Source organism: Amphiura filiformis, chromosome 10 (assembly GCF_039555335.1).
Source record: "Amphiura filiformis chromosome 10, Afil_fr2py, whole genome shotgun sequence".
In the NCBI taxonomy this organism is placed as follows: domain Eukaryota; kingdom Metazoa; phylum Echinodermata; class Ophiuroidea; order Amphilepidida; family Amphiuridae; genus Amphiura; species Amphiura filiformis.
The window spans coordinates 38,410,215-38,435,995 of record NC_092637.1 but is presented as its reverse complement, the minus strand read 5'-3'; the positions used below and the strand labels follow the sequence as shown (position 1 = coordinate 38,435,995).

Here is a 25,781-nt window from a genome sequence, read left to right as displayed (position 1 = left end):
TGCACAGCTGGGTCCTTCCTCGTATGGTCTGGTTGTTTTGTGTTTAGATTGCCCTAAAAGTTAGAAACAATTCCCCGTTATATTTTGTGAAATTTAAATTGTTATTTACTTACCACGGTTGATCAATGATCATTTACTAATTTTTCTAATAAAACAGTATTATAATATTCAATTCTAGACCTGAATAATACCAACAGCTATCACACTAATAAACTGTATATACACATATATTTGTAGCAATGTTTAACATGTTTTTTTCACCCTTGTAAAGATGCAAACAAGATTTTAGATAAATAGCGCTACCATTGTTCAACTTCTCTTAGAAATCACTCACTTTTACATGTCATCAAACGACCGACACACCATATTCATCCACACACACCGCTACACCACACACACTTTCCAAACCAACCCACGGCATACACAGACACCCCTACTCGCCCACCCCATCCTCAAACATCCCCCCGTGTGACCCCCCCCTCAATCATTGACAATTTAGGGATTCAATCATGTTTCACCGTTGTTCATCACCGATTGATTAACAACGAAACAAGCTAAAGATGTCTAATTCACATCATTCGGAATGTCCGTTTGTCATTAACACTCAACCTTACAAAAATATCGCAGTATTTCTCTGTTGATATCATTAAAACTAAAGAATAAAGCGGTAATATTTAGCTGCTACCGCCAACAGAAGAGAGTTTGTTCCAGACATGACGAATTTTACGCGCTCATGCGTAACGCGTACGCGTAACCTTGCGTTCGCGTATACGCTATTGAACTGTGGATTCATCACGGATTAACAACGGTTGGCTCCTGTACAAAGGTATAGGAAGAGTTGTTGAAATACCAGTATTAATGTGAGGTCCTTTAATGAGAGGCCGCTCCTCATTTTATACAAGGTCTAGATTGCTCTTACGGGTCATCTCGTGGAACTTCCACCAATACCTTATGAGGTTCATATCACACTTACATACTTTTTCCTTATGGGGAATATGAGTTTTGCCCATTCCTATAACCTCGTCCGCTGGGGCCCGGCCGATCTGGGACTTCTTCTAAAAGGGTCATTTCTGTAAGTTTCAGGTCTAAGGAATCTTATTAATATTGGTTAAGGATCATGTCTTTGTCGGGTACTGGTGATTTCCACCAACCTTATTCCTTGTAGAATATGAGTATGCCTATTTTTATACATTTCAATGACATCACCGCTCTGATGTCCGGATCTGGGGCCTCTTCTAACAGAGTCATTTCTACAAATTTCAGATCATGAAATGGCAAAACCGGGTTGACAGAGATGGCGCACGCCACCCAAAAATCCGACCGACCGACCCTACTTGAAAGGCACGTCCACCCGTATATAGAACAGGTCTTCAGGAGTAATCAGTACAAGGCATTTTTTTTTTTTCTCAAGCAATCACACACTTTAAATCGAAGTGTACCAGCCACATGGCGAAATAATCTGAAGGTACACTATTTTGCCCCGGTATTTTGCCCTTTATGAGCGACACACAAACATACATGGCGAAGTCTCTAGGCCTAATTTAATGTATACTTACATTGGTGAATAATTACAAATCAAGACCCACCCACTGGCATTACCCTCATATGTAGGGCATAACGCTACACCACATCCAACACGGGTTGACTTTGCCCACACAACCTTTATAAAAGAATCAGATTAGTTTTTATTTATATAGAATACGTAATATGCCAATAGTATTTCTTATTTGCATAAATGTTTGTTATCATGGTTATAGTGTATATAACCCATCCTCCTCACTGATTTTTAACCCCCACCCCAAATAAATTGATGATGTCAGAATTATTATTGCTATTTGATTTTTCCCGGGAGCGATCACTACGGGAAGAATCGCTGAACAGGTTACTTAGTAGATAACGGGTGAGAAACAGACCATTGCCAAAGATAATCTGTGTCTTGTTGAGGTAGTGAGCATGTTAGTCGCTCGGAAGGCGAGACCCCGTAGGGTCGAGCCTTCGAGCCACTAACATGCGATTACCGAATAATAAGAAAGAAAATGGGCCCATGGTCGGAACCTGAATCCAGTTTAAAATCAAACCATAAAGGGGTGAATATATATATATATAAGAAAATATCCAAAAATGTGTTTCACTCTGTACTAATACTACGGGTATTTCATACCTTACACCTGTCACGCATTTCCTTCGTATTATTGACAGCAAGTCCTAATTTCGACATTACTATTCTGTCGGTCCGTGTCACGTCACTTCCGGTTGATGATGTTCGAGTGAAAATAAGTCCCTGATTCGATTTTTGTTGATGATTTCTGTCATTGGTGTTATGTAAATTTCGATCACAAAATTTCGGTCAGTGGAATCAAACAACCGTTTCTAAATCTTCAGAGTGCAAGAAACTTACTTGATTTACCGTTTATATACTGACAAACTTAAAATTAAATTCCATGGTCGAGTGTCGTTTTTTCCGAAATTGAACGTCACTCCAACAACATCGCTATGTAGCCTCCTTCACAGTCGGTTTCTGTTGTTCATAACAAACCGTGGGCCACATGCAGTTTGGGCCCGAGACTAGAGATAGACCGACAGAATTGCAAAAAGTCATTTCCAAATTAACTTAGTAGAATTTTTTTCATATCACTGGTGCCTGATGGGAAATACCCGTCCGCCATTTCATAAACCGAATCGTTTTCGAGTGGTTTGTGCCCTGATGTATATCGGGGGCGCGCTGTACTCTCATTGAATAGATAAAGTTCTTAAAACTAACGGCGTCGTTATTCGCCAACTTGATCAATGGGGTCGAATATGAATTTTTCATAACGGATCATAACGGATCGATAGCTAGCAAACCAACAGTATTTGTTATAATGTTTGCGTTGCTTATAGAACAACCGGGAATTTAGTGTCACCCCCTTGCATATACGTCAAAATAAATGAGTTTATTGTACTGGTTCATTCATTTTCCAACAGACAAAATGGAAACGCTGCTGTATTATCTGGTAAAACCTGACATTACGTTTGGGAATTGGAAAGAACCTTCTGTTAAATCATGCATGACTCAATTACAAATCTCTACATCCCTTTCTTCTTGTCTATTGATATTTTGAATAGTGTTTATCTTTCCCTAATAGATAGCGCCCTGATCGATTCTTCCTGCATATCAATATGCTTCATTTACATTACATTACAGAGATCGGACACTAATCCCTACCATAACAAACCATGTATAGACTCTACATGCAAATACAGGTGATATAACAGGTCTATATTACAGGATTAGATTAGTAAACTATGATCTATTTGCAAGTATTATATTGATTGAGCAGGAAAGATTTGATACTATTTTTTTTGTATAGTAGTCTAGTTGCCGGCGTGCGTTATTTCTTTCTGCAACCATAATGGGCCACAATGCGATAACACATAGTACATACATGTAATTAATACACACCTATGACGTCGCGCTATTGTTTTACCGCTCCATTATTTTCCACGAATGGAGCGATGATCACAATAACACGCCATTCGTAAATGCCTTTCTCTTTTCTCTGAAAAGCAAATACTTTTCAGGGAAAAAGTACTGGCATTTACGAATGTAGTGTTAATATCAATTGCACTTTTGAAAAGCAAGTATTTGCGAAAAGTGCGGTATTGTTATCATCACTTCATTCATGCAAAACAATGATACGAAAAAACAAGAAGAAAATGATTTTCATTAATACAATAAATTGAGGAAGCGGATAGCAACATTTGCACAGTATTGTTATGGGACCTGAGAGCACATCAGACATATCGAATTGCATGCTGAATACGAGGATTGTCCCTATATCTAAAAATAATAATAGTTTTGATTTTGTGAAATTCGCGATATAATACAAATTATTAAAATTTCATATTTTTTATATTTTTCCAAATTTAACAGTCCTCGAAGTAAACTTTATAAATCTAGTGATATGTAATTAAACTATAGGCCTATGTAGCTGGGATGAAAAGCCGACTCAATTGAAAATTTGACCTTTCATATTGAACTTAAACATTCATTTCCAAAAAGACCTACATTTTTTAGTGTTTTGAGGAAAAAATCTATATCTTTAATAATGAAGGTCACAATTTTCATATGATTGACGGCTGTTCAACCCAACTTCCTACTATTTACTGCATATCGTTAGATTTATACAATTTACTTTGAGGACTGTTAAATTTCAAAAATATCAATTTTTAATAATTTGCCATAAAATGTGTATAGATAGTATCGCGAATTTAATAAAAATCTAAATTATTTGATATCAGAAGGATGTGTCTGATTTGCTCTCAGGTGCCAAAAAAAAAATACGTAAAAACGTCGCTATCCGAGCCCTTACAATGCAATCTGTGAAAAGCAAGTCAAGATCAAAACGGGCAGGTTAAATTGTTGGCTAAGTTGTACTTATTATGCAAGATGTATTTTTACCCTCACTCTGGAAAATGCTTATTTAGGCTTTACTTTGTAGGCCCTTTATTTATTTATTTGGAACTTTCTTTCTACGCTTACTGTTTTTTATAACATTTTTTTTTCTTCTTTATATTTTTATACGTTTTCAGTGGCTTAGGCCCTACATATAATTTGTCATATTTTGGGCAACATTGCTACATATACATAATACACATTCTGTATCAATGTATTTAGGCCTATGAATCTGTTTATTTTTAAATCGTTCTCTTCGGGCATGTTTAATAATGATAAAAGCCACAGTAGGTATATTTTCTGTATAATTTTTATTTGTCATTAGTATATCTGATGTTTCATCTGATGGTATTTTGGCATGCTTGAATATTTACATACATCGATCAGTAGGCCTATCCGATACCGTAAAATGGGGTAACTTTGGGCACTTTTCAGAGTTTTTAAACCACTGCTTCCAAACAAAACCAAATATATTACTAATTATCTCTTTTTTATGACATTAGGGTTCCCTTCTACAACAAAAAAATGAAAAAGATTTTTGAATAATTTTGAAAGGGTGCATGCCCTAGGGGTTGAAAATAGCCTGACCAAAGTTACCCAGCATTTGGGGCAACTTTGGTCAGAGTATTACATTCCATGAAGAAAAAAAATGAAAAAAATTGATCTTCGCTGTATATGGGCAAGGTTTTGTTTTTGTGACATTTGACCCCTTGCAAAATTAAGCAAGCACACATTCTTGTTCACAAATATCGATTTTTATTTATGTATTTTTTTGAAAAAAATGTAAAAAATGCTCATTTTTGGTCAAAAATGCCAATATTTTCGTAACTTTCAACGAAATTGGACATGAGCGACTTTTATTTCTTCCAAATATATTTCTTAACAAATTGAGACCAAATATGACTAAAAACAATATTGCTGTAAGGAAATATGACCATTTAAAAAAAATATATTTGAACGACCAAAGTTACCCCGCTTACCGAAGTTACCCCCATTTAACGGTAATTAAATATTACAATGTTAGGGACGATCCATTTGATTTCGGAAGGGGACTGGAAGTTGAGGTGGCTTTTATTTTGCGTCGAAGGCGGCGAAGTTTGTTTTGTTTTTGCGGACAAAGTTCAGGGACATAATAGGCCTAGGTAAAATGTGTTGTAGTACATTTAAAATTTTCGTACCTTTTCGTATCTGATTTTGGTCCTTCTGCTGTGAATCAACGATATATATCCTCGGAATGATTCCATCACAAATTATCCAAGATAAACAATAGTGTCCATAATTGCATGGTTGTTCCAAAATCGAACACTCGATTCACAGAGAAGAGTATCATTGCTCAGGTATAGCGATAGGTGTTGCTTTCTTGAGATACACAACTGTAATGACCATTTCATATGAACCTATATGACCTTTTTGCCCATTTTCCTTATTATGCAAAATAGAGACCAAAACGCAATGCATTAGAAGTGGGCATAAAGAACTATTGATTGTCTAATCACTTGGATAATTTTACGAATCTACGTTTATTCAATTTGTGTAACAAACATTTTAAATCTTTATAATTCAAGAAGGTGGTTACGGATGATTTGAACTAAACACCTGGATCGTGATATGATGGGTATTTCTATAGAAATTTTACATAAAGCTGAGTTGGACTATTTTTGCACTCGCACCTAAAATTTAGTACGATCATTATATTAGTGTATTGTCCGGCATCAATGAGTAATTGATCAATTTGTAAAGAGCAGTCTATTTCAATAACACTCCATTCGTGAAAAATAATGGAGCGGTAAAACAATAGCGCGACGTCATAGGTGTGTATTAAGTCGGTTAATGGCCGCGGATTAGAACGTGAGAGGGTAAGAATGGCTTCGCCGCTCCGCGGCTCAGCCATTCTTACCCACTCACGTTCTAATCCTTGGCCATTATCCTATACTTAATAGGCCTATGAGGCTAGATATAACACGAGTTTATTACCATTATTATTTCCTCTTACTTAATACAATAAAAAGAAATCGATAGAATTAAAATTCTATAACGGTTTACCTGGGGTTCGAACCCACAACCTTTGTATCCATAGTCTAATGCCTACACGACTGTGCTATGATTTGTTGTGCCAGAAAGGTGTTTGTTTATGATACTTATTGATTACGGAATAAACTGCATACACACAATATACTATTACTAGTATAATAAATACGAATATAATCCTAACCCTAACCCTAACCCTAATCCCTAACCCTAACCCTAACCCTAACCCTTACCCTAACCCTAACCCTAACCCTAACCCTAACCCTAACCCTAACCCTAACCCTAACCCTAACCCTAACCCTAACCCTAACCCCTAACCCTAACCCTAACCCCTAACCCCTAACCCTAACCATAAGACCCTAACCCTAAGACCCTAACCCTGACAATAATGAACCTTGCCTCGGACTATGCGGTTAGTGATATATTGCGGCCCATTATGGTTGCAGAAAGAAATTATTTATGTCCTCTTTTGCACAATTACTGTATTTTTGTGGGACCTGAATTTTAAATTTTTATGATGATGACATAGACTCGCTTGCCAGTCCTATATACGCCGTACCTATGTATATTGAGGACTGGCTTACGCCATTTTGGATGTCAATGGGAAATACACACTTAACGATTTGCGCCGGTTAGAAACTTGAAAAAAAATCTTTAAAATTTCATCAATGTATATAAATGTGGTACCAACTGTATTGTGCTTGATAATTTAAGACTCGGTTGAAACAAAATTAAGGATCGAAAGCATTTAAGTGTCCAAAAAGGCAAAATTATCGTCAAAGTTCTGCCGAAATCGGCACCCTTGCGAAGGGTTCAGAATTCGAATCGGGAACGAAAATATCCGATCTTTGCGATCAAAAACACAAAATTACAACTTTAAACATACTATTGGCAAAAGACATTATTACCAAACAATATAGAATAGAAAATTTGACATCATTTTCTCAAAATAATGAAAAAATTTGCTCACTAGACATCGAAAAAGTACGCAATCCAATTCCCGTTCAAACGCGTGGGAAACTGAAAGTGCATAATCGTGACTAATGATGACATGTATGATGCAAACTCATAGGTGTTGTGCGTTTGGCAAGTTGGGAGGGGTATGGGTTCAAAATGACCCCATAGGATTATAAAATTGCTCAAATACCTCTTTCAAATATATCAAATTATTTACATAAATAAACAAAAATAAATAAATAAATAAATAAATAAATAAATAAATAAATAAATAAATAAATAAATAAATAAATAAATAAATAAATAAATAAATAAACGAAAAAAATTGAACAATTTTAGCGTAGCATTAAAATCATAAATATAACCATTGCTGGCAGGAGGACTCGAACCAACCATATTGATATCAGCAGTCTGATGCTCTACCATTGAGCTAAATGACAGCATCTAGTGATGAGAGTCGAGTTTTTAGCTTATACAGTGTTTGTCTGTGATAATGTCGCCGCGTGAAAGAAAGAAATATAAAATCTCAATTTGTAATTTAAATTTATTTGATAATTTTCTAACCTATATTTTCTTTCGAGCAGGGAAAATATTTCCCCTTTTATCTAATTTGACCGCTATATAAGAATCTATTTCTTTTATTACTGATTTAATTCCGCGATTTGTTCCATTAAGCAATATCAAAGATTAATGTCACACATCTCACAACAGATATTTAGTTGGTCTAGTGGTCTTGCACAGTGCTGTTTAACCGGGAGGTACCGAGATCGATTCCCACCTCTGCCTGCAATTTTTTTAAAGACTGGGAAATAATAACCTGACATTCGCGCTGACATTCGTACTTCAGAAGCGGAGTTATAACTTGTTAAACTTTGCTCCTTCCGTAAAAGGGTACATTATTTTGGCACTACATTATTTCTTTTTTTTTTTTTTTTTTGGTATTAAATATCAAATGGTCATAATTGGCGGTCACTTCAAATCATCCCCAACTGAACTAGGTTCAGGAATTTCCTCTCATTGTTAACTGTTGGTTAACCCACCACTTGAGAATAAAGGACTATGATAGGTGCAACAGGATTACCTACGGGATTATCTCAAGGATATAATTCTGTTCTCCATCCTTTTCTTACATCTTCTTTGATATGTGCTAGTGTCAATGGTTATTGTTAAAAGGCAATAAGGTGTGTAATTGCAATATTTCCTCTGAATAGGAAAGACTCTCTACATCGAGTTATGTATGCTGGTGGTTCGCAATACTGTTATTTAAGAGAAGGTATCTTCCAAATCCAAATTCAAATGAGGGTTTCCCCCAAAATAGACCCACCTCGAAACAGTATAATACTCTTCCCATGTGTCCTGTGTTCGAGTCTAGTGACAAATACAAGTCATTTAATCAAATCAACACAGAATTGATCTCAATCTGTATTTGAAGGGGTTTGGAAGTTAATTCGCTTGCATTAATCTCGCTGGAGTGTATTCACCGGGTGACTATTGTTATTAAAATGTTTCATGAATAATGCAAATTACACATAGTTGTCATCGTTTGGACTACGATCTGTTCTAATATCATGACATTTATTACTTAGTCAAATGTATATAAGCAGACATTTGAAGAACCCAGTAGTCCGACAAGGCACGCAGAGCTGACATAGTAATTGCTCGCGGGCAACCCAAACCTCCACGTGGTGTCGGATGGGTAACGCTAACTTGGGCAATGGGGAACAGGTGTGGAAGCGAAGATTTCAGCGTAGTCGGAGACAATGTATAGTTTTGTTCACGGTCTAGCCACTTCTTCTGCTGATTCGGCCTGGTGTGGCTCTGAGAAGACACCGTTTGGTTTTTGAATTGAGTTCAAGGAAAGATAAATGAAATTAACGCACAAGCATCCGAGAGGAATTAACGCACACGCATTCGTCTGGAAACACGAACAGCATAGCATAACCAAGGTGCAGTGAAGCATATAAGTGCTCATGGTTTTGTATGAAAACAAAGGTATTGTTCACAAGAGAATTGTACAGCTGGTGGTGCACATAGCCATAGCAGCTAAAAGCACCAACCATCTTCAAATAAAAGCAAAAGCAAAGCGAACCCAGTAACGCATTGTCCATTGGTACTCCCCATTATGGGCAAGTCACAGTAAAGCTTTGCATTCCCAGCCTCTTGACTTGTAATGAGTACCGCCGATTTCCTGCGAAGCTCTCCTGGACAGGTAGTATCCCGGGGATCTTGTCTAGTAGTTAATTTGCATAGACCGTTGAGCGTTTTTTTTTTTTTTTTTTGGTTGGGGTGGACATAGGTAGAGGACTCGTCCAATGTTTTAATCAAGTGTGCCTAATTATTCAATTAAGTAGGCTTACTTTTAAGGGACACAAAAAGTAAAAAAGTAAATTATTCAAATATATTTAAGTACAATATGCATAAACTTGTGTAATATATTCAGTTTAGCGCTGGTGGTTTAAAATATATAAATTACAGCCCTCTATTATTTTACCCGTGAAAACGTGCAACATAAATCTAATGCGCGCGGGGGACATGAGTCGAAACTATTTTTTTTTTTTAATGGAAAGGTCGTGGGTTCGAGCTCCGGCGACGTCATCGTGCTGTGCCCTTGAGTAAGGCACTTTATCTCGATTACTCCTCTCCACCCAGTTGCACAAATGGGTACGGCCATTCTTAAATGCTGGGCGATGCCCCACAACATTTCACGGTGACGTTTGCCCTAATCGTTAACGAAAGAAAGATGGGCACTCCGTCATGTAAAAAATGCAGGTTCGACTCCTTGACCTTTAAAAACAAGGCTATGAGGGGAAATTGACTATAGGGAGAAACAATAGCTTCCCCTTTGCGTTACCCGCCTAACTTTTAACGATTTAGCGGGCTATGTTTCATCTTATTTAACGATAGAGAGGAACACTTCCTCTTCTCTGTAATTGAAGCACTTTTGGTTGTATTTTTTATATCTGTGGGCTGCACAGTAAATTAGCTTTTAGATGTGTTTTTTTTAGTGTGTTTGAATAAACCGTGAATAACAATAAATAATAATAAAATATCATTTTACGTACTAGAACTATAGTATTATTGACTTACTTGGGTGTAATGACCACAAACGCCCGAGCAACTATTTGCGTCGTAATTATAGTTCTTGTATTCATCATACCAACTATTGGTCGCATCAACACCAGCCTGAGGTAACTGTAAACTGCCACCGGCACCATATAGATTTTGGCCGCCTCGATCGTGTCCCTTTGTACAAGCTGCAGCCCATTGTTCAGCCGCATTAGCCTCATTGTCATCCCAATACTAGATAATTTAAAACGAAGATAAACGATTTTTTATCCATGGTGAACTTTATTGGGACAGCTACATTCTAAAAACTCCGTGGTGTCAAACACCAAGAAAGTGCTCCAGGAGGCCCACACCCACGGGTGTTGATAATACAGTGATTTCTGCTGGTGTTAACTTAATATTTTTAATGTTTACACTCATTGGTGTTAACTGCTAATTTGCCTCTGTTTGGTGTTCATTTGACACTTTCACAGTGTTCTGATTTAATAAGTCATTTTAAAAGAAAGAAATCTGGACAGTGCTTATTTTTTGCAGTCACTAAATATGAAAATATTATAAACTATAACCGTGTTCATTCAAATTGCTATTGTATTGTAAGTTTATTGTGCTTGTTTGGTACATGTTTTAGTATATATATATATATATATTTGGCTTTGTTTTTTTGGTAGTATTTTTGTAAGGTAGTATTTTCTCAGTTTTGTATGAGGGGTCAACATTTTGCAGGCTTATTGCCTTTCGTTGTACCTCTTCCATCTAATTCTATGTTGCTATTTTCTATTCTGTTTGTTTTTTAATCATGGAAATAAAATAACTATGAACTATGATCTATGATCTGTATGGGTCAGTGTAGATTATTATTTTTTTTGTTTGCTTACAACATCAGGGATGTTATTTAGTTTAAAGTCATAATGTACGATCTTATAATATGAATTTGGTTAATTTTTTCAAACCTGATTTTTTTGGCATATTTGTAATGTTTACACATGTCACAACTTGCACCTAAATGGAATCAGCCAAATTTGTTGTGTTTGTAGGTAAACAGAGCAAAGTTCGACATAAAGTCATAATTCAAGAAATTATGACTTTATGTCCGCCCATAGAACTGCGTGTTAAACGGCCAAAATAACAAGCAGTGTTTCTTTCACGTTACCTCGTTTATTTCAGCTCAAAATGGACAGAAACCATTCCCGATCATTATTACTAGTATTATTTCAACATTTTGACAAAGTGACAAATGACAAATTTAAAATTTGAAGGAAATCGTACATTAAGCCTTTAATAATTCGTTTAGACCAACGAATAAACACACTAGAAAGGATAGACTAAACAAAGTACAAACCATTTACCATGTACTCCATATCTTCTGCTGATGGGGACACCTGACCCCTTAACTCATTATGTCTGTTTAATATGGCATCCTTCTCAGCCTTGCTTAAAGTCACTATCTTACCAGTAGTCTGTCTTTTCACGACTTCGGCGTCACCATTAGTAATATCTATCATTCACACACAATCAAAATAGGTACAGAAAACACATGGGTACATAATGTTATAATCTTTATACTATAATTTATTATAAGTCGTGTTCACACGGTCGGACATAAGTGAGTTATTACCGGTAATAAACGACTTATAACCGGTAATAGTGACTTATTACTGGTGATAAGTGACTTTTAAGTCTCTTATTACCGGTAATTATTCCGACCGTGTGAACACAACTATAGTGACATAAACATTAAAATAATAGTAGACAATAAATTACGACATAATAACTCGCATTGTTAACTTTTGTTTGGTTGATCATAGAAGTAATAAAACGGAGGTTGCACAAACGTGTTATGTAATCTTAATCTGATTCATCATGAAAAGCACATGAAAAGAAGTTAAGTCGTAATCACACGGTCGGACTTAAATCACTTATTACCGGTAATAAGTCACTGTAACCGGTTATAAGTCGCTTACCAATTATGTCCGACCGTGTAAACATGACTTTACTTGCTCACGGTGCATATGCACTCCATTCATTAGAAAGGTGCGTTGGTTATGCCCAAGTAGCATGTATTCGCCGCTACACTTTAAGTATAATTCATCAGATTTATAAAGTTTACTTCTACAGTAAGTACTGTTAAATATCAAAATATCCATTTTAATCATTTGCCATAAAATGTGTATTACATTGCGAATTTCAAAAATCAAAATTATTTGCTATCAGAAGGACATTCTTCGTATTCAGAATGCAATTCGATATGTCTGATGTGCTCTAATATCCCACAATAAATACTGTCCAAACGTTCATACCCCATCCCTTAAATGGTCTAGCAAAATGTGCATATTTTAGCGTTTCCGTACTGTTTTAGGCCGTTTTAGAGCGTTTTATTTAAAAGACGCCCCATGAATGCGTACCAAAAATTGCTTGGCCCCTTTCAAAAATTTTTTGCCCCCCCAATATTACCCTCCCACCAGGGTTCTTAATTATTGCACAGCCCTTCATTATGCAGTTACTGTCCGTTTTTCCTATTCAGTGCACACACAGCGCTCCAATTGATGATTGACCTCTAGCTCACTAACAGTACTGTAGGCATAGGCAATGGACTAGTTGGTGGGCTGGTGGGAAAACCCTTCACCCAATAATAGCCATAGAAGCTCACATGTGAATTATAATGTTCATCCTTAACATACTACAATTTGAAGTAAAAAATGTCACGGAAAAGCTGTTGTCGAGCTGTTTTCCCGAAGAGAGTCTTCCAAAATGTCATAACAGTCGGACATGTAATTTCAATGGCAAATTGTGCTCAACAGCTGACTCGCGATAGCTCCAACTTCGAACGAGCACCATCGTGTGATCGGTTTGATCAATTTTTGCCATAGAAGCTGTAAATAAACTTCAATTCTTTCCCTCTATGCTCATCTAAAAATGATTAAAATGCGATTTTGGGAAGATTGTTGTAGAGCCCTCCCAAATATGGAGTTCTGACTGCCTGATAGGGAGCTAAAAAATGGAACAACTTTTCCCAAACCGTGTTAAGTCTAAAATACATGTTTCTCATTTACTTGTGTGATACGATCACAATGACTGACAAGTTTGACATGAATTGTACCATCCACATGACTGGAGAACAATACGCAGACTATTGTTCTCGTTTCGGAATCAAAGGCCACGCTCAGTATTGTTAACTGTGCGTTTGCTTTGTAATGGTGCATCCAACTGAAATTATAATACCTATTTCATCACAGCACATTGAATATCGTACATGTAAATCAGAAACATATGTTTATGAATTTAACCAGGGCTATGAGACCCATCCTTGATTTAACATAGTTGAGCTGTTTTCAATGAGGTTTATCTTGGGGTTTAAGTCCTGCAAAGGTCGTGGTGAATTCTGCTGTAGACATGACTGCATAATGTTATGTTACTAAATAATAATTCATGAATTTATTTTCGTGTTTAAAATGGCAACAACAATACTTTGACCAATCGGAGTCTCAGAGACAGAGGCAAGGAGAGAGAGAGAGAGAGAGAGAGAGGAGAGAGAGAGAGAGAGAGAGAGAGAGAGAGAGAGAGGAAGGAGAGAGAGAGAGAGAGAGAGAGAGAGAGAGAGAGAGAGAGAGAGAGAGAGAGAGAGAGAGAGAGAGAGAGGGAGATGTTTCAGTGGTTTTTATTAGCTAAGTTGCTCCTTTATTATGCCTCTATTGTTTATATATTAGAATTACTAGTAACATACCTAATACATCTGGTACTACACTTTTGACATCCCACTTCTGTTCAAACTCCTGCAAATTAAAAAAAAAAGAGAGAAAACAAAGATAGAGAGAGTGTCTAAAAAGTTATTTACCCGTTTCATTTGTCATAATTCGCGTAAAAAGTGATGGATTATTCAATTGTATTCATTACTTTAAAGCTGAATTATGTTTAATTTATTGAATACAAAATGTTAGGAAAATCTGGCGAATCTGTTGTTTGCAATATGCTTCCCTTTTTCCCTTTTACACAAATATTTAATATTTTGTTCTTTATGCATGTTGCTGAATAGCAGATTAGTAGTCTCACTAATTTCACTTCGTTGTGGCAAATTATTACATATGAAGACCTAAGCGCAAGAAGACCGTAAGTCTACTTAGCCCCTCAACACGTATACACTAAAGTTGCGTATAGTTTCGTATGGTTTGGTAATGTTATATACATGTTCAGGGGCCAAAACAAATCTTTCACAACCTTTCATGATGTTTCACCCTGGACATGTATTAAACATCATAAAATCCAGCTACAGTTAAGACTCGGGCTTCGAGAGCGGGCTAGGCTTAGTAGCCTCAAGGCATCCTAAGCCTAAGGCTTACTAAGACTCCTATCGAGAAATTCGCCCTAAGAAACTACATGTATACGTAACTTTAGTGTATACATGTTGAGGGGCAAAGTGGACTTACGGTCTTCTTGTACTCAGGTCTTGATATTGGGTGTCAAATTATTTCTATTATATTTGTTTATCTGCACAAACTAAATATTCTGTTTATTTACTTTGCACAGAATTTTCGGCACCTGGGAGCACATCTGACACATGAAATTGCATTCTGAATACGAGGAATGTCCTCCTGGTTGCTTTTTTTTAATTTGCGAAATGTTATGGCAAATTTTTAAAAATTGAAAATTTGACCTTTCATATTGAAGATTATACATGTATATCTTAAATACGAAATGTCAAAATTTTCATTTGACGGACTGCTACGTACACTTTCAGTATATATCATTACGTTTATAGAATTTACTTCGAGGACCGTTAAATGTCAAAAATGTTAAAATAAATTTGTATTATATCGTAAATTTCAAGAAATCAAAATTATTTGATATCAGGGCGGCGTTTCATAAAGAATTAAACTTAAGTTTAAATCTAAAGTTTTATGAAACGCAGCCCTGAAGGACATTCCTCCTATCCCGGCCTCGTATGTAAAATTTGGTGTATCTGATGTGTCCTCAGGTCCCACAAGAAATAGCATTATAGCTGGATGCGAACTGCACTTGGCGTATAGCGTGACTGACGCCGTCTTTTGTTAATTTTACGCGGGCATAATTTGGTCAATTTTGTTGACTAGCACAGAAAAAACAAACCCAATAATACTGGTTACTTGAGAATACCGTGTTGCGGAAATATAATTTTTCTTGTAGCTTTCTGATTGTTTCTACACTTTTGGTGACTTATGGTGACTTCTCGTGTGCAGAACGAAATGATTCAATCATTAAAACAATGTATTGCATGCATACTCCAGGGCAGGATGTCAATGTTGTGGGCAAGTTTGATTTTGACTCATTTTACTTAAATTGTCACATCCCAAAGACGCAAAATGCCAACTACACCATTTTTGAGGCAAACATTCTCAGAGACAATACCTTTGAAGAATTGTACAAAATGTGGCCATTGATTATAAATAAACTCATGAAAAAGGGGTAAAAGTTGGGTTGCGTTTTGTTGGGGCACCTTGTATTCAATGTTCAATAAAAAATGTTGTACCACGTAATAAAATTTAATCTACATAGCTCAGAAAATTTATGAAATCCAAAAAATTTCCTAGCGTCATAACCAAAAGTATGGGTAAAATTACTTTATGGACATTCTGGGCATACTGGAATATTGTTACAGTTACTATGTATCTATAATAAACGGTTCCAAAAAGTAAGCCCCCTAATACATTTTGGTATAATCCAAAAACGACTTGATCAATTCTCAAGTTAACAAGTGAACGGGGTTTTGTTGTATCTTTTTATTATCTTCACTGAGAAATACAGCCATTTATAAAATTATAAACTTTTATATAGGCTTTTTATGCATCACTTTTGGTTTCGGACCTCTTTCACTTAAAGCAAATTAATCAAAATGGAATATGTCTATATTTTTTTACTTTTATCTAAATAACTTAAGTTAAGATGTTCATGAATTAATTTTTATACATTTCAAACATGTTTTATGGTTCAGTGAGAAATATAGCTATTTATGAAATGTTATACATAAACAAAAGTTGCACTTTTCTAAATTGGCTTTTTTGTATGCATTAACAAGCGTAAATTTAAGAATTTTTTTCATTGTAATTAAATTTATTAGGAAGAACAACTGTAACTTCAATGATATTGATAAATCTTTTGTTCATTGATTAATTTAACAGATTTTTGGTTAAATCTTTTATGCTGGATCCCAATACCCTTATTCCATTGGTCATTTCTTGAATGGTTCAAAATCATTTATATGGATGGCCGTTATCAAGACTCAACTTGTTACAAGCGGACAAGTGAGGGACAACACCACCTTAAAGGACTTTGCAGCAAATCCTGCAGCATGCGGGGAACCAGCTTGATCTACAGCAGAAAAGAACAATGCTTGGAAGTCATCTCACATGACGGAAGGCCTATACATTGTTGAAAGGCATTAATAAGCTGCAGCATTCATTTTAATTTTTCACTGAACCATAAAAACTGCAAACTGTGTGACACCTAAATCAGAAAAAAGCTTAAATTTATTTAAATGAAAGATGCTTCTTTTTGATTAAATTACTCACTTAACGCGGCTGTGTACTCTAGCCATTGTTTCTTTCTCAAAATTGAGTTTTTATGATATGTTTGTACCTTGTTATGTTTTTTATAAATACAAGGAATGAAAATCCAGATTTGTAAACTCCAACTGCAATATTTTAAGGATTTTATTTCACTATTCCACTCGTGTTTGAAATTGAAAAGGAAAGAAAATCTTTGTTGTACCAGCAAGGTACACGCGCGCAACAACTCATCGCGTTGCGCATCGTGCAATTTGTTAACGCACAAATACGCGACGCATACGCAACGCTTATCTACATGCGCGGCGCATCTTATGGAAACACCACAGAAGCACTGATTTCCTAGTGGTCAAATGGCTCCGTTTTAGCTGATAAAATGTGGGTTTTTCAAGTTCTTTCCCCGATTTAAATATCAAGTTATGAATGGATTTCGCTCAAACTTCTCAAGGGGCTGTGGATTTACCCGATGTTCACGTAATATAAGTTACAAAAACGAAAACTGTCGCATTCTCCTGTGAGATTCGATGAAAGTGCAAAATGTGACCACTTTAAACTTCAACGGCCATTATTTCAATGTTCATTTTCTCGGTAAAATGACGATTTAGGTACACGATAACTCAATAAATACAGCATCTATAGGTAAGCAAATATGATCATCGTAAAAAGCATGATCGACTCAAGAAACGGTTTTCTCATTTTTTTATATTTTGGTCTATTCCCGATTTTGGGCATCATTTTGGCAAATAGGCGTTTTTGAATTTTAAAAGTTCATTTTGATGCCTTATATGGTCAATATCTCAAAAAATAAGGCCAATATCAAAAAATAAAAAAACCGTTTTTGGAATGGAGCCTCAAGATTGAGCTAAAAACAAAATAAAATATTTTGGAAAGAGTGTTTTTTTGTTATGATGTACCTAACAAATATTGCCAAAAACTCACTTTTGTGTGATTTTCTTCGAAATTGTTGTTTTTACCCCAAATCTGTATTTATATTAAGATTTATTGATGTCTTGCCTTCATAAAAATGTATACTTTTATATGTTTTGCGCGAATAATTACAAAGTTATTGCACTTTTACTACATGCATGTCTGAGAGTACACAGCCACCTTAAAATATTGAAGCATAAAAAGCCTATGTAGAAAAATGCAACTTTTTTTTGGCCGGAAATGTCATAAGATAACAAAAAGTAGCAACAAAAACCCGCCCATTTGATGCATAACTAATCAGTCTATGTTCCAAACTTACAAGATCATGCCGTTTTTGGATTATACCAAAATGTCTTGGGGGACTTGCCCCGGTGGACTTGCTTGTATGGAACCGTTTAGTGACTTGAGCTTTGAATAATAACAGAAAACAAGTCGAACAAACAAAAAACCAAAGTAATTACCTCAGACTGTGGAACGGCTGCGGAAGTCAAAGAAGTCAAAGCCAAGAGAAACAGAACGATTGCTGCCATGATTTGGATCCTTGTTGCACAGCTCACGAAACGATGCCAAAATGGTTCCAATAGAGAATGATGAAGCTAATAAATGGGTGATGGATTTATAGACAGCAAATTGTACATTTCTCTCTTTTCTTCGTTGTAATTATTGTGCAGGTGGTGGTTTATAATTCAGAAAGTTAATGGAATTATAATCCATTCCATGTTTTTAAAATCATTTTCGACATGACCTAGTTGTGCATGAACTGGATATCACAAATAGGATCTATAAATGAAAAATGTAATGCTTATTTTAGTTTTGCGTATAAGCTGGCAACTAACCCCAAAGTGGTGACCCTATAACAGGGGCGTAGCCAGCTTTCTTGGTGGTGAGTGGGGGGGGCAAAAAAAAAAGCTCGTCTACCCTTAATGCAACTAATAACATTTTCCACTATTGGAGATATTTTGGTGGCTGTCTCATCATATACCACGGAACAGAAGAAGAACTAAAGACAGGGATTAAATATCTTAACGTAATTCTTCTTTCCCCTGTATATTGATATTATTAAGAATAACGATTAAGCATTATTAAGTTAATCTCGTGCGCTAGTTTGAAATGTTTGAATGTTTCTATGTTCCAGTGCATGATGCGTAAGCCATTTTCCTTGTTTATATGATTATTTTAGGCTGCCGGGTAAACATCATTAATTGATCTCGTACACTGGTATGTAATTTGTGTTGTTTGTTCTGTTTACCCTGACTGCTCATATTCACATGTACTAGACTTGAATCATGTTTATCAGGAACAGTCTGTGTAGCTCAATGGTTAGAGCGCTCGCCCCGCAAGAAAGAGGTTCGGGGTTCAAGTCCCCGCACAGGCAGGTACGTCTGGATGCAGGTCAACTGTGCCACATGTGTACAAAAGGCAGGCATACCCTGGGTTATGGGAATGTATGTAAGCATCTTCTGATATTGAATAAAAAACTTATTGGTAAAACTTTTTGTACTGGTATGTTTTACCAGGGACCATACACGGTCCCTGGTTTTACCAAAAAGTAAAACTCCAGTAAAACTTTTTGTACTGGTATGTTTTACCAGGGACCATACACGATCCCTGGTTTTACCAGAAAGTGCCTTGTTTTTATATTTGACTAATTCAGTTAGAATGGCATTTACATATAGATGACTATTACTTTTACTGGTATGTTTTACAAACAACTTATTATTTTGTTTCTAAAGTTGACTCAAGTTAGAATGTCATCTGTCAAGAACGTTACAAACATATGACACAGGGGGATGGGGGGGGGGCAAATGTTTTTTTTATTGCACAGCCCCTAAGTTTTAGAATGTGTTCTAGATGTGTTCCAAGTCCGGGTTATTATCAGGTCACTAGAACACATCCAGAACACGTTGACCTATGATGGCTATTTTGGGAACACTTTCTGAACATATCCAGAAAGAAGAGTGAACACCGGTAAGTTCTAACCCAACAAGTGTAGAACACTATTAGAACATTATGCAGAACATATCAATACTAGTATATAATATATATTAACTTTCAAAAATTTAATAATACATTTAATATCACTTTTCCAAATGTTGTTGTAACATAATCTCCAGCACAACTTATTGCTATTTGTCTCACAATTATTGCATGTAATAAACATCTTAACTAAACGGCTCGTTAGACCACCATTTATTTTGTAATGTGACTTTTTTCTGCCATAACTAAATAGCTACACAGAATATATACTTTGAAAGTGCATAATAACTCGATTTTTGTTGCTATTTTTTAACCTAGTTTCTAGTTGCAGCTCGATGATGTCAAGTTTAACGGAATTATAATGTTAATGCAAATATGCATCAGAACTGTGCAACGCTGCATAAAATGCACACAGGCGCCTATAAATTCATAAGATTATAATCTCTGTAAAATATTAAACAGAAAAGAAAATATTGATTGCATTTATTTCAAAGGGTAGGTTGAAAATATCAATTCATTTAATTGAATCATCCTTTTTTAACCTAGCTGCAGCTCGATGAAAGTGTACTACGCATACAAACACTGCAAAGTTGCATAAAATACACACAGGTGACTACAATTATTTCATAAAATTCGTGCAGTATAATGTAAAAGACTCAAAATGGGATGAGATTTATGTAAATTCCGCAACTTTAGTGACGCAAAGGTGCATATAAGATATCTGCAAATTGAAACATTCGGCAACGTTGCATACAAATTTTATTACAAAAGATTAAATAGATCCAGTCTAAGATATCCGTTTCATGTGCGCAACCAGATCAAAACAGAAACAATTTTATTCAAAAATTCTGGGATGGATTAAAATTCCATTAGCGTTTGAATAATAATAAACAACCAGCTGCACAATAATTACAACGAAGAAATGAGAGATATACGCTACATGTTATCTATATATCCACTCCACCGTCTATGCACCGAGAACCCAAATCATGACAGCAATCGGTTTCTTTCTCGTGGCTTTGACTTCCGCAGCCATTCTGTTCTCACATTCTAACTCCATAGAAAATGAGGTAATTATTTTGTTTTTTGTTTGCTTGTTTATTTTCTGTTGTTTTAAAGGGGGACATGTTTGTCCCCAGTCATCAGGGCCGTCAACTCAAGTTACTACCAAGGAGATGGTACGCCAGTAACACTCCAGAGTGTTCCACATACTTTTACTTACTTGGTTATAACTCCAGTAAATATTTTTAGATTTTAAAACATCTTGCAGCTATGTAAAGTAATGTTTATTGAACACAAAACTTGACAGACAGGGTGTCCCAATAAAACGCAATCCAACTTTGACTCACAATTTCTACAATTGCTTAAACTGCATTGTCTTTGAATAGGTTTGACGCAAAAATGGTTTATTTGGCATCTTGCGTCGTAGAGATTTAGGTAAATTGAGTTAAAATCTCACTTTATACTTTGTTCAACGTATAAAAAGCAAACATTATCCCTTTTTTTGTTACTCCGTGGACGGTCAATAATATGGTGCCCCTACTCTAATTCGCATCACGCAAATCTTATCGTAGGTGTTGCGTCCAACTGAATGTATGCCATAATAAGTTGTAAAGGGTATTTTGATGGACCAAATCTGGAAAATGCTGTGTTTTGGCAAAGGTTCAAAAATTTTCAAATTTTCAAATAACTGGAAACTTGAAATATTTTGTTTGTGCAGATAAAGAAATATAATAGGGTCGATTTGACACCCAATATGTAATCAAACATCAGATTTACCAGATTTTTTATTACATTTAGTATCAAATAAATTATGATTCAATTTTACAACGGCAAGCGGAATGTTTGGGGTTCAAGTCCCCGTACAGGCAGGTATGACCGGTTTTTTTCTCTGACATTTTTTTAAATATCTGCCAATGAATGGTATGTTTTTTCTCACTTTCTTTTTCATTTTCAGGAGTTTGAACAGAAATGGGGTGTCAAAAATGTAGTACCTGATGCATTAGGTATGTTTACTACAGTAAATGATACACCACAATAAAAAACAATATAGGTATACTAAAGTAAGGGGCAACTCAACTAATAAAAAACATTCTAATATCTCGCTCCCTCGTTATCGCTCTCCTCCTCTATCACTAATTCGCCCATCCCTCCCTCCTCTTTCCATCTCCCCCTCCTCTATCTCTCCTTTCTGCACATGACCATATCAATCAATTTGTAATAACATGCACAGGTTTAGACTTGCGGCTTATACAAGTGAAGACTTTCTTAAAGGCTTAATGTACGATTTCCTTCCAATTTCAAATTTGTCATTATATACTCAAAATGCTGAAATAAATATACTAGTAATAATGATCGGGAATGGTTTCTGTCCATTTTGAGCTGAAATAACGAGGTAACGTGAAAGAAACACTGCTTGTTATTTTGGCCGTTTAACATGCAGTTCTATGGGCGGACATAAAGTCATAATTTCTTGAATTATGACTTTATGTCGAACTTTACTCTGTTTACCTACAAACACAACACATTTGGCTGATTCCATTTAGGTGCAAGTTGTGACATGTGTAAACATTACAAATATGCAAAAAAAAAAATCAGGTTTGAAAAAAATTAACCAAATTCATATTATAAGATCGTACATTATGACTTTAATGTGTTGTGTTTATATTGAATGTGTGTAAATGATAGGTGACGGCGAAGACGTGAAAAGACAGACAACTGGTACGATAGTACATTTCACCCAGGCTGAGAAGGATGCCATATTAAACAGACATAACGAGTTAAGGGGCCAGGTTTCACCACCAGCACAAGATATGAAGTACATGGTAAATATTTACTTTACTTTGTTTAGTTCAACTTGTCTTGTTTGTTTATTCACTTTTTTTTTACCTCGAATCGTTCAACCCGGGTTCTCTAACATTGCTGATGCTGTAAGCGATCAATTACACATACTATTATGTGTAGGGCCTTATGCAGGCTGTGTCACCAAAATTATTATACATTCGGGTTTTTTTTTACAACTATATAAAAACATCTTGGCGTAAAATTAGTGATGCGTCGGCTGTATAAGGAATTTTATTTGGTGTGATTGGGCGATATTTAATAATCTACAGCAAATTTAATATGCCATGTCGTTTTTCAGTTCAGTTTGTGGGTTTTCAAACAGCCGAGTAAGAGACTTAGTCATGATAGTGGAAACGTTGAACTTGTTGCCATAAAAGTTGTAATTATTTTTTATGCGGGTACCTTGTCTCAATTCCCTATTTTGATTAAAGCCATATTATAACATTTTCAAAAAAAAAAGCTTTTACTGTCAGATATATCCCCTTTTATTTTTGAGCCGAACAACTACGGCAAAGCAAAGAAAATTGGAATTTACTACCAGCACACATGTCGCCAATACGTACCACTCGACACTCCTTCGGTCATGTTGTGGTACGACCCTTTGTTGTGTATATCACCGTCCCGCAAGCCGTGTACGTACTGTGTGTTATGAACATCGTGTATGCGTTCGACTAATAATTCCATCGTAATAATAAAGCGCCAGTTCCGGCGTTTTATTCAAAATCTCGGATTTTGACAAAACTACAGCACCTAGAGTCTTGATTTTTGCAGGGTATATTGGTTTAATAAAGTACAATTTAATCGTGTAAAAAAGGGAATTAAAAAAATTCAGTGAGGGCGTCATCCTCAGCAAATGTTATAATATGGCTTTAAGCATAACTACAATCACACTCGTTGATTCCTGCCATCACACTCGCCTATAAGGCCCCTGATTCTGCCATATTACATTATTGAAAATTGTATGGTTCCCCGGATGTTGCCCTGAAGTGGATGGAGCCTATTTAACCCTAACACGTAAAAATCTTACAAAATCTTATATACAAGGAAAACCACTGCGCATGCATGCATTCCACGTGATGGCATTGCGCAATCACCCTAACGTCATTTATATGGGCACCTTTTTCGTTCCTTCTCTGCCTTCCGATAGCAAAAAAGCATGTTCCTTGTTAGGGTTAATCGGTGACTGTGGCCCACAGTCTGTGGGCAATGGAATATAAAAAATGCACCCTAACTTTAAGATAATAGTGTACCACATGACTTCACTATCTGCCCGAATAATTTCACCGTTATTGTATAAATCTATTTTCTTTTGTCTTCAAATTATCAAGTATTGGGATGACAACGAGGCTAATGAGGCTGAACAATGGGCTGCAGCTTGTACAGCTGGACACAATCGAGGCGGCCAAAATATGTGGGGCAATAGTGGAAGCTTGAGCTCACCTCCGGGTGGCGTTCGTGCGACCGATGCTTTTTACTTTGAAGAATTTGGGTATAATTATGACGCAAATAGTTGCTCGATAACAGCATGTGGTCACTACACTGAAGTAAGTCAATAATACTCTATAGTTCTGGTACTATAAAACGGTATTTCAATTTGAAAAGTATAAGGGTTTTACCGTTCCAGCTTAAGATTAATAACACTCTCAGTGATTGGCTAAATTAGAATTTATTTACTTTTTTCGTATTTTTATATAGGCCCAACTTATTCTACCATACTCTGAAAGTTATAAAATCGTATGGAACATCGCAAGCTCTATGTTATTAGGAGTTTGTCACTGCGGACACTTGTACACTCATAGAAATGACTTGTTCGCCTTGTTGGCGCAATTCAAAAGGAGTAAGTTTGGACAACTCAAAAATAGTGTAAAAGTTGCCAATGAAAACAAAATTCATTTTAGTTATCCGAAGTTAAAAAAATGCTGAAAAGGCTCAAGAAGTTCCGGCAACTAATCAACTTTGTTGGCATTGCTTAAAAAGTTGATGTAAGTCGTTGCGTCAACTTTTTAAGTAATGCCAACTTCTGAATTCATGTTCAGGGAACTTAGAAAAATAAACAAGGTTCAAAGAACCAATTAGTTGAGTTATTGTAACTCAACATGTAAGTTGATGAAACTCGTACATATCAAGTTACTGGTACTTATTGTTTTGAGTTATTCCAATTTGGTACTTTGTTACTTTGATACGTAATTGGATCATTTTCTGCACAATTAGCAGTATTCAAATATTTATTCTAGAAAATTATGCTAACCTAGTTTCATTTTCTAAATTGATTTTACCATTTTTGAAATACCGGCTCAAAAGCTTCTAGAAATACCCCGTACATGTCAATAAATCATTGTTTTAAATTGCAAGATGATTGCATGGGTGACTGGGTTATCGTATACATAAAAATGAAAGAAAACAAAAACACCATTAAATCAATCAAAACATTGATATCGAGAATATTTTTGTACATTACATGTATAGGATGTGGAAAAGTGCAACTTTTTCTGAAAGCATCATTTTTGAAAAATGTGATTATTTTTGGCCAAAACAAACAGATTTTTTTTAAAAAGAACTTTGGGAGGGTAGGAAAATAATTCCTTTATTCACAGTTTTTTTAATTTTTCAAATCAACGAAATGTATGTCAAGTTATGCAAAAAAATGTTTTGTAATTTTAAGGGGGGAGTTATTTTTTATTATTATTCAAAGCAGAAATTAGCTCAATTATTTTGCTACTCTCTTATATGCACTTGTCTTATTTTGGCAACCATTGTGATATGCGTGGCAATGCGAGCAAGTTAGAGAATAGCATATCAATTTGTAAGCGCTCTTTAGCAAAGTCATAGTTCATTGAATTTATAACCGTATGACAAAACAGGCGAAAATAGTAACTTTTTGAACAAGATTTGCAATTTAAAGAGAATTGGCTATTGCTCATTCTAGTGACGCTAGTATATGGACAATATTAGTGTGCTTTTTTCATTTAATGACATAAAATTTGAAAAATATTGTAAAGTTCAGGTTTTGGTCA

The 25,781-nt window shown here is 35.7% G+C and overlaps 3 protein-coding genes and 1 non-coding gene across 5 annotated transcripts in view; 2 read left to right on the top strand and 2 right to left on the bottom strand.

Annotated features, from left to right (window-relative positions):
- The window catches only part of LOC140162817 (cysteine-rich venom protein TRI1-like), a 120,761-nt gene that overhangs the window by 9,700 nt on the left and 85,280 nt on the right, over positions 1 to 25,781 (bottom strand). The gene's annotated exons all lie outside the window — the stretch shown is intronic.
- Positions 1 to 25,781, top strand: part of LOC140162819 (uncharacterized) — a 123,720-nt gene that overhangs the window by 39,066 nt on the left and 58,873 nt on the right. The window lies entirely within an intron of this gene.
- On the bottom strand, positions 1,109 to 18,540 carry LOC140163266 (uncharacterized). Its single transcript, XM_072186664.1, has 6 exons — positions 18,408 to 18,540; positions 14,208 to 14,256; positions 11,833 to 11,981; positions 10,508 to 10,720; positions 1,557 to 1,660; positions 1,109 to 1,250 (listed from the first exon to the last, which is right to left on the bottom strand). Exons 1-6 carry the CDS (start codon positions 18,474 to 18,476, stop codon positions 1,109 to 1,111), a joined length of 726 nt encoding a protein of 241 aa, XP_072042765.1. The 5' UTR covers positions 18,477 to 18,540.
- On the top strand, positions 19,249 to 19,321 carry Trnaa-cgc (transfer RNA alanine (anticodon CGC)). Its single transcript has one exon. It is a non-coding gene; the product is annotated as a tRNA-Ala (tRNA).